The 10213-nt window shown below is 41.3% G+C and overlaps 1 protein-coding gene across 1 annotated transcript; it reads right to left on the bottom strand.

The window, feature by feature from the left end:
• Positions 1-3548: 3548 nt before the first annotated feature.
• Positions 3549-9764, bottom strand: LOC131225599 (uncharacterized). Its single transcript, XM_058221152.1, has 5 exons — positions 9569-9764; positions 7077-7291; positions 6058-6222; positions 4814-5049; positions 3549-4076 (listed from the first exon to the last, which is right to left on the bottom strand). The coding sequence occupies exons 1-5, from the start codon at positions 9642-9644 to the stop codon at positions 3812-3814; spliced, it is 957 nt and encodes a 318-aa protein (XP_058077135.1). The 5' UTR covers positions 9645-9764; the 3' UTR covers positions 3549-3811.
• Between the last annotated feature and the right edge of the window lie 449 nt (positions 9765-10213).

Here is a 10213-nt window from a genome sequence, read left to right as displayed (position 1 = left end):
TTACGTACATGTGACGGACGCGGATTGGGTACTACCCCGTCCGACTCCGGATGGGAAAAGGCAGGAGCTTTCAGTGGCCACCGTGATGTATGGGCCCTATCCACACCGTCCATCCATTTTTTCGTGTCATTTTAGGATATAAGCCCAAAAATGAGATAGATCCAAGACAGATGTGGACTACACAATGAGGATTAAACTCTTACCGTTGAAAGCTTCTTGGGGCCACAGAAATTTTGGATGGAGCTGATATTTGTTTTTTCTATTCATCCATGTCTATGTAACATTATGAATAGGTTGGATGGAAAATAAACATTATGGTGGGCCCTAGAAAAGTTTCAACAGTGAGAATCATTATCGCCACTGAATCCTGTGGTGTGGTTCACTTGAGTATTGAAGATGTCTAATTTTTTGTACCATGTTATAAAATGATATGGAAAAATGGATGGACGGTGTAGATAAAACATATAAATCACGGTGGCCACTCAAAGATCCTGCACGTTCCCAGTTGGAGACGGGCCGGGGTAGGACGCAATCCGCGTTCTTGATTAGTAAGATCCTTTACTACGGCGAGATACGTATATATGTTTCCAATTTATGGGACGGTTTTCCTCTTCATGCGTGGAAGTCAAATTGGACACATGCGAAATATGGTCCATGATCTTAACCGTTCATCGGGTGGGCCCAACCAATGATTGCCCAGGAAAGAAAAGTCACTTTCATCAGAAAATTTCAACTTTCCAATTGGTAGTCTAGAAATAGACTGTCCACAAGTAACCCAACCCTCTAGGCCTCACCATTTTTAAATATTAAATCCACTCCATCCATCAGGTTCTATCCTAGATTTTAGGCCTCAAGGACAAAAATCAGCTAGACCCACAATTCAGATGGGCCACCCCACATGGAACAATACCATAGGTTTGTGTGGGGCATCATGATCCGTATCTTTCATCAAACCCATCAATCAGCTCTAAATCACCATAAAAAGCAGCCTGATAGAAAACTCAGGTGGGCCATGGAGTGTGACTTTAACGGCTTTGGGAGTAATTTTACATTGTTCACATTGGTGTGGCCATAAGAGTTCTTAATCAGGCTTTCTTTTATATGTTACATTCAAATAACGGTTCTCAACTTGATGGACGAAGTGGATTTTACATATACAATATGGTGGATCTCCAACAAAAACCTATGTTGTGGATCATCTCATCTTTGTTGTGGGTCCCACTTAAAAATGGTCCAGATCATGGATTCAAATAACCTAATAGATTTCATATATAAGACACTAACGAACACTAACTACAGTTCAAACTCTCTCTCTCTCTCAACTCTATTTTATACAGAAGAGTGCAACACAAGTACCAACCATGAGGGGGAGAATTCATAGAGGCAGTATAGTGATAGAAGAACCATCCATAGAAGATCTAAGCATCAGAAGGAGGAGAGTGGACGATGATGATCGCTACGGGAAGAAGAAGAGTGTCTTCGAAGACCCGACGATGCCGTTCCACCTTTGTTTCCAGCTCAACTCAGCGGAAATCATTAACAGCTTGTATCCTTGGCCCATTGGGTCTTACTACATTGTCGCATGGGTCGACCCAAACGTTATCTTTGAGACGCCAGTATACGAGCTCAAGGGGGGCCCCCCAGATTGGAATGTGGAGTTGAGAACCGTGGTCGAGCCGGGTTGGAGGTACTTGTTCTTAGAGGTGGTGCAGGTGGATGCCTTACATGACCTTGAGAGCTCTGAGCACAATGTCGTCGTGGGAAGGGCTCGAGTGCGGTTACAAAACTTTCGACCCATCCCGCCGGAGAAGTATGCTTCTAGAGTAGTTTCCGTGCCTCTTGTAAAGGTGTATGGTGGGGTGGGAGGGGATATTAGACATAAATTTGGATGGGAAATCTTGGGTCACATTTCTATATTGGAGACGACGGTGGGGCCGCTTGATCGCTTCATCCGGATGAATGGCCTATAAATCATCTCGGCCATTTTTAATGACCCAAATTGTTTATACAATGGGACCCACCTTGCATGGGGGACACCCAAAAGAAATCTCAATAGAAATATATCAATTCTATTTTTATCATTCAAAGTTTAAATAGGTTGTACAAAGAGATTTGAATCATTAAAGGAAATTTCTAATCTTTTAATCTTTAAAATTTTCTTGCTTTCTTGTCTAGATTAATTGCTAAGCTCTCAATCATCATGCTTGTGGCCCACATTTGCAAAATTTGGATCGTATATCAATAGTAGCTTACTCATGACGGGGTTTGAATGTCATATTGTTTGGACTCATTGAGTGGTGAATGATTAACCTCTTAAGATAAAAAAAGATTGATTTATACAATGTTCAGATGGTTGATTTGGTAATTCAAACCATTAATCTAATGGGCCCCACCATGGTGTAACAATCTTCCAAGTAACTGCCATGGCTGTTCTCATTGACAGTGGATTCCAAAACATGGGCAACGACAGTCATATTCCCATCTTTGGTTCTGTTTCTAACCAGGAAAACCATGTAATGATAATGTTATACAGCTATAGCTAGCAGCCTATCCAAATTTTGTTACACGTGCCACAGTCACAAACTTGTGCAAGATCCAAGACACCCAACAGATGTGCCAGATCTTTATATGCCCTGGCGAAACACTTGGCCAGTCAACTCATCAGGGGGACATTCATCTACTAAGTGTTGTTGATGTCTTAAATCTGTCAATAACAGGGGTCTGTCGATGCCATCGACAAACCACTCGATGCCATCGAGTATATGTCGCGATGCCATCTACAGATGCTTGATCCCATCGAGAAAATCCGGAAAATCCATGTTGGTTGCTGGAACATTTTGCTCTTGCTACTTGATGACATCGAAGTAAGTTATGCCATTGACAGATCCTCGATGGGGTGTCGATGCTATCGAAGGTACCATCGAAGATGCGCGTGATTTGTTTCCTATTCCGGTTGTGATAGTTTATATATCGGGTGTAATCGGGATTTGGGAGAGGGAGAGGTGTAGTAGGGCTTTCTAAATCATTCCTAAGGGTTCAAGGGCATAGCTAGGGCTTGTGGAGAGAGATTCGATGCTTGTTCGAATTAGTAAGACTCTATCTCTTGTAATTTCTGCTTTCATAGTGCATTATTTGTCGCTTTGTGCCGTGGTTTTTTCTTGAAAGGGTTTTTCCATGTAAAATTCGGATTATTCTTGTTTGGACTTAGTTGTGCGATTACGTGTACTTTGCTTGATTTGTCTTTGTGTGCTTCCGCAGTTCCCCAACAGTAAGGTCCCACTCTCATTAGCCAGAATTCCTCACTCTCCACACAAGGGTGAGGGATTCAGATCTCCAATCAGAGGAATTTTTGTGACTTAGGCCATCCATGGTGTAACCTACTAGATGAATGATCTAGATCACCACATGGTGGGCCACCCCTTAGCAATTCTCTACATAAAATCATTTAAAAATTCTTCACATCAGCAAATAAACAAAGCTAAGATGGGAGAAATTTCCAAGAAATGCATCACCAGAGCATAGTGATGTCTCAACTTGAGAGAGAAACATATAACAGTTGGGTCCCAAGAACAATGTTCAGTTGCCAAAGCTTGTCATTTTATTTGAATTTGAAAGACTTCGAATCAACGCACCTTACAAGACCAGTCCTCATCGTTCACAATCACATCATGGCCCACCACGACTTAGTGTCGAAAATTCCTCATAATATCCTAGTGAGTCTTTAAACTAGTCCATCTCTCGTCTCTTGATTCGCAAGAAGATAATCTCCAACTACCGACGGCCATGACTATGTATTTTGTAGTTATGAGAGTCAGATCAGTTCTGGCCTCTGTTTATTGAGGAAGGCGACTATGTGCGGGTTCACCTGGTCTGGTAGCTGTTCTTGAACAAAATGAGTCCCTTCAGGTAAGAAAATGATTTCCAAATCCGGGACATTGTCCTTCATCTTTCCACTCTTGATGTAGTCTTCTATTCCTGGGAATTTCAGAATGTAATCCTTTCCGCCCATGATCAGCAGTGTCGGCACCTGAACTTTTGGATCTGTTACACTCGACTCCTCCACCAATGGTAATGATCTAGGAAAAAGCCCGCGAGCTACATTCAGTACAATGGTAATGGAATAAAAATATGGAGATACTACAATTCAATGCTCTTTTATACATTTGGGGGTCGTTTGAATGCCTGTAAATGGGGCTAACTGTAAATGATTTACAGGTAAATGGTTTACAGTATGTGTTTGAATGCTGAAAAATGCCTTAAATGATTTACGTTACAGCTTTCAACCCCATTTGATTTACAGGTAAAAAGTTGTGATTTCATTTACAGTTTCTCCATTTACAGCCTAATGGCTATATTTTCAAAGATGGGCTCTCCATTTACAAGAATTAAACAATTTACAGGCTATCCAAACACAATCATTTACGGCTTATGCCCAAACAAGACAGGTACTTAAATCATTTACAAGCATCCAAACGACACTTTACCATTCAATAAGCCTGGCTAAGGCAACTTGGGGGAGTAGGCTTTTCATTTATGTGCAAGATTGAGACTGTTCATCAGGTGGGCCCTGCCTTGTGTGTGGTGTGGCCTGAAAACACGGTAGGTCGGAGATCAGGTTGGCCAGATTTGATGGATCATTAGGCAGTCCTTTTTGGAACATACATTTTTTCATCGTTGTTTGGCCCACCTGATGATGGAGGTTGAAAACATTACAATATTGGCCTATGCCCAAATGGCCTTAAACTAATTTATCAAATAGAAATATTACAATTTAATTCAATTGAACATCCAAACACTCCCTGGGTCTAGGTACCTATATGGAACTTGCAATGGGTAACGGAATCCAGATTTCTCATATAAACTTGCATATGCCTTGAGATCATCTTGTGTGAACCAGGGTGGTAAAGGAGTAGACGGATCAACCAGGTCCATGATCTCCTGATCATCCCCGGCCACTGGAAGTTCACTTCCAGAGAAGAGAATGTAGATGTTTCGTACTACTGTCTTCACATCGAAACGACCGAAATCAGCTTCGGCTCTTCCGGGCTCCTGAACGAGAAAACCAAAGAGCATGCTTGAATATGACTGACATGAAATTCAAATTTCAAGAAAAAAAAAGAAAGAAAGAAATCAAACACCCAATTTGATTGATTTTGAGAACTTGAACGTTGGAGGTATTATGACTGAAAGTGATTTCATCTCTTTTGAACTAGAAATGGTACATTGGGACAGGTGAGGCACATCTTCTGGTAGCCTAATGCACTTATCTGGGGGACCCACCTCATATTATCTCCAATTCCTGATGATCTTACCCATCCAATGAAAATGGATAATTTACAACTGGTCCATCTATCAAATGGTCAAGATCACCCAATAGCGAGGCTGTTGGGGTGCCTCCATCTACCATGGGGCCCACCTTATGAATGGTTTATCACACAGTTGTTGATTGGATATACAAGATAATGTATATCGTCTCATTTCGAAGCTTTGCCACCATTAAATTTCAATGGTTGCAGTAAACCATGCATATTTACATTGGTCTGATGCCTGAAAGCATCAGAGTACTGTTCAACTGCATTAGTTAGGAAGGCTTGTATGTTGAAATCCGCCTAAGGAATTATATGATACATGATCACATAAGTATAAACAGATTATCAATTCTGGCAAGTGGGGCCCATGGTTTTGTAATCTAGATTCCGTTGTGTTCAATAACGAATGGATTATGCGCCAAAACTCTCTTCGGTGGGACGGATATAACACGAAGCCCGTCTGATATAACACGAAGCCATGACGACTACTGTGAGATTGTTCTTCAATCACTACTAAATAGAGTAAGAATGGAAGAGTAATAGCCACCGCGTTTGGATGCAGATTTGAATTGAACTGCAAATGAGGAAGTGGTTAGCAAATTACAATAACATGTCTTTCAACTCCATCTTGAATCTCATGTAAATAGCGAGTTAATTACAATTTGGTCAATTGCACTTTATCGAACTGATTATTGCTATCCAAATCGATAGTGCATCCAAACAGGACATAGAGGAAAAACTGCAATACCTGCCACCTCCTCATGTAGAAGCCTCCTGGGAATGGATCAAGACGGAATGTTCCGGGGACAATGAAAGGCACGCCTAATGCTACAACTCCAGACACCCTTTCCGGATGAAGAACAGCAAACATGTGAGCTGTTTGGGCTCCAAAATCCTTCCCAATAAGAAAAACCTGCTTGATCATCATCACCAAGAAATTGAATATTCGATTACGCTATGAGGAGAATTGAATAGTAATATACCCATAAATTGCAAGATTAGTAAATAAAGTCAGAGTTTATTTGTTCAAGTGTCTGAAAATTCAAGCCGTCCATCAGGTGTGCCCCATAGTGTCGACGCGCTAGTCCAAGATCAGGCCAGTTCAAGCATCACATGGGCCACATGTGTATGTTGAGTATTGAGCTCTCAGCCAATATGTTTCAGGCTCCCAGTGTGGCCTATTTGATGATTGGACCAGCCCAATTTTTTGCCAGTGCAGCTGTCTTGGCCCACCTAATGGACGGCTCAGATCTTGCGATGAGTGTGGGCTTAGCAAAACTCATATTTGGACATAGATAGAATGTTTTTATTGAGACAATCTCTAATCAGGCTATTCATAGAAATTGTGGGAAGTGCTGCATTTTTCTTTTCTGATTTGTATAGCCTGATTTTTTAAGTGGTATTATACAATCCTCGTCGGGAAGTTCGTATGGTACCATTGGAGATTTTCAGTTTTTACAATTGTGTGCTTACTATTTAGTGATCCCAATTGTCGATATTGTGGGCCCCACTGTTGATGACCCATGTACTGAAGATCCCCAGATTGATGGAAATAACTAATGGTTTACATTCAATGAAAAAAAAGATAAAATGTTCTATACATAGGATCTTCCAATATGGGGAATTTCTGGTTTGTGGGCCATTTTTAGTGAAACTCATCATACCATGGGCCCCACTTCTTTACATTCAATGAAAATGAATTGGAATTGCATTCAGCATGAAAATGGATAATTAAAAAGAAAGACAAGATCACAGCAGTTATCATACCTTAGGAATGTTAAAGCAATCGATCAAAGCAAGGAGATCGTCAATAAGGTCATTGGAGGATGCTTTCTCTGGTTCAGGTGGCTGTTCGGACAGCCCATAGCCTCTGAAATCCGGAGCAATGACCCGAAATCCAACATCTGCAACAGCAATCATCTGGTATCTCCAGGAATACCAGATCTCTGGAAATCCATGCAAGAAAACCACCACGACTGGACCTGCACTAGAAACCCAGTAACGATATGAAGGCTACTCTTAGAAGTGACAGAAATTGTGGGCGAATTGAATGCATTTCATCTAAATCCTCTTTGATCGATCCAGATGCAATTTTCTTTCTACTTTTCGCAAAGCAAAAGTAAAAACTCTACCAACCAGGCTGCTGACATTGATTCTTCTCTGCAAATTAACATTTCAATCATTTCAGGTAGTACTTGAAAAGGACTGAAACCTCTATTTCAGGTGTGGAACAGAAAACTGATAACCCACCCATTTGGGTGGCATTTTCTGATAGATCTCTACATACAAATGAGCAGAATCTGTGTTTTTCTTCTCTTAGAGGGTAGATCAGCTTACTAGTGCAAGAAGAAGCATTGATTTAATGGAAATTCTCTCTTATTTCTCATATCATACATACTTAAGAACCAAGACTTCCACCATATTTGGAAGCAAACAACATAGATAACTATTCTAGCATAATCACACCTAATTACATCTTATGCATACTTACATGCTAGATGCCCTTCCAATTAGGATTTAAAAAAAAAAAAAAAAAAAAAAAAAAAAAACCATAACATCTAATCCCATCTAGTTGGGTTTCTATTTTCGATACCTATTATTCTACCCTCCTTCGACGAACCTTGTCCTTGAGGTTTGATCTCCCTTTGGGTCCTCTTCCTCTTCGATCTCCTCTTCACAATCACCATCTAATAGGAACAATTGTTGTGACTTGCCATGATGGCTTGGGGGGAATTTAATGCAGGGACATTTTCACACCGGCTCCAAGTGGGGTAGCCTGTGGGATTTGGGGGACACAATTAGGGTGGGCGGCCTTGTGAGGCGAGTGGCTCACGTGAGGTAGGCCCCACTCGTGTGAGGCGATACCCATGTCATGTGGGGCCCATGAGGGTGGTTTGGCTGAGGTCCTAACCCATGTGATGTGGGGCTTGGGCTATGAGATAAATGGATTAATTTGCCATGCTCTATCAGTTCGAGCTTTTAGAGCAAATGGTTAATTGTCCTGCATCAAAGTGATATCAGAGCGGGAGGTCTAACCCATGCGATGTGGGGCATGGGCTATGAGATAAAGGGATTAATTCGCCATGCTCTATCAGTTCAAGCTTTTAGAGCAAGTGGTTAATTGTCCTGCATCAGAATTTTTCATCACAAGCCCTTCTCTACACTTGATTGCATTTTCTGCCCATGACAGTTTTTTATGAGAGAGGTGGCTCCTACTTTGGGAATCATTTGGGTAGTGTCAAGTGTCGGTTGGTTCTCCTCAATGTGATGAAGTTGTTGAAGTTTTCCTTCCTAAATGGCCTAGATTTGATGGTCCACTATTTAACCAACATGAGAATAGGTCTTTGGTGATGGCCATAACAACAGAGGGATTGGATCATGAGTACATACATGAATAAGGCAGTCACAAGTTTCCATTCGTGTGTGGGGCTGTGGTAATTTGTAGTGTGACACCTCAATACCCTAAACCCTTCGTTATATATTAGATCCTATTTCAGAGGGGAGAGCATCTTTGAGAGAGCCCTAAACATCCCCCTCCCCCGGCGTCATTTAGAGAGAGGAAAAGAGAGTGGTAAGAGAGTGAGTAAGAGAGAGAGAGGTCTCCTTCTCTCCCTCCTTCCTTTCTTCTCCTTACACACGTGTGTGGGCCCGCCTAGTGGACATGTGTGCATCACCGCTGCCCCACCCAGTGGTTGATGTGGGCTCTCTCTCTCTCTCTCTCTCTCTCTCTCTCTCTCTCCGTCTAGGACAGATCGTGGAAAGACTTCCATTGGAGGAACAACATCAGTAACAAGATTGGAAAATCTATTTGAGATTATATATATAAAAAAGAGATCCTAGGATGAGTAATTAATCTAGATTTTGAAAAACAACTTGAATTCAGCTATGTTTCCATGAAAATCCAACACCTGGGTTCCACCCCAACAATCATTTCAATTAACACTTGAAATGGACTGAGACCATAATTTCAGGCACCGAAAAGCGCAGAGCTAATACCCCAATTTGGGTGTCATTTTCTTTCCCACCCCAAGGCTGCAAAATTCAAATCCACCCCAGAAATCATTTCAAGTAGCACCTTGAAATAGGCAGAAACCATCATTTTTGGCAGAGAAGTGAAAAACTGATAACCAGCCCATTTGAAGTCAACCCAAGCTATGATATTCAACCAAAATTCGATTTGAAGGCAATTCCAAATCCAAACACTAACTAGAAGAGAAAAAATTGCAGAGCTAAATAGGAGTTTGGAATTGAGTTTGGACCTGATCCAATCTCTGCGACATGAAGCTTGAGTCCTCTTACGTCTACATACTTATGCTGAATCTGGTCCATCTCCATTGATGGTAATTGAAGCTCTCACGAAGGGTTTGCAGAGAGTTGTAGATGCTTCAACTGATGGGATTCATTTCTATGTTTTGTTATCGAATTGGCATTGCTCCCACCTTCCCCGAGAAAAAAAGTATTGCTGACGCTGGTTGTTGTTTTAAATATAGAAGTCAGTTCTTGCACTTGTAAGAAATCATTGTTTTATTATGGAGATTGGTTTATTGTGTCTATATATATATATATATATATATATATATAATTTTTTGTTTTATTTATTTCTAGAAGTCAGCTCTTGGGTTAGATTCCCAAGCAGCTGCTTATATAATTGCATTGAGAAATGATCCAGTGGGCTACGTGCATGGGACCTTAACATTGCCCCTGGGAAGTTTTTAACGGTGGGTATTCAATCATCACTGCTTCTTGTAGTGTGGTCCACCTGAGATTTGTATCTACTTCGATTTTTGTCTCATACCCTAAAATGAACTGGAAAAACGGATGGACGGCGTGGATACACTAGACATGCATCAAGGTGGGCCCACGATCAGGGCCGCACCATGTTGAGTGAGCAGGGGCCGCACCGA

Source organism: Magnolia sinica, chromosome 14 (genome assembly GCF_029962835.1).
Source record: "Magnolia sinica isolate HGM2019 chromosome 14, MsV1, whole genome shotgun sequence".
NCBI lineage: Eukaryota > Viridiplantae > Streptophyta > Magnoliopsida > Magnoliales > Magnoliaceae > Magnolia > Magnolia sinica.
Note: the sequence above shows the minus strand (reverse complement) of the source record. Positions and strands in the feature narration are given on the sequence as shown.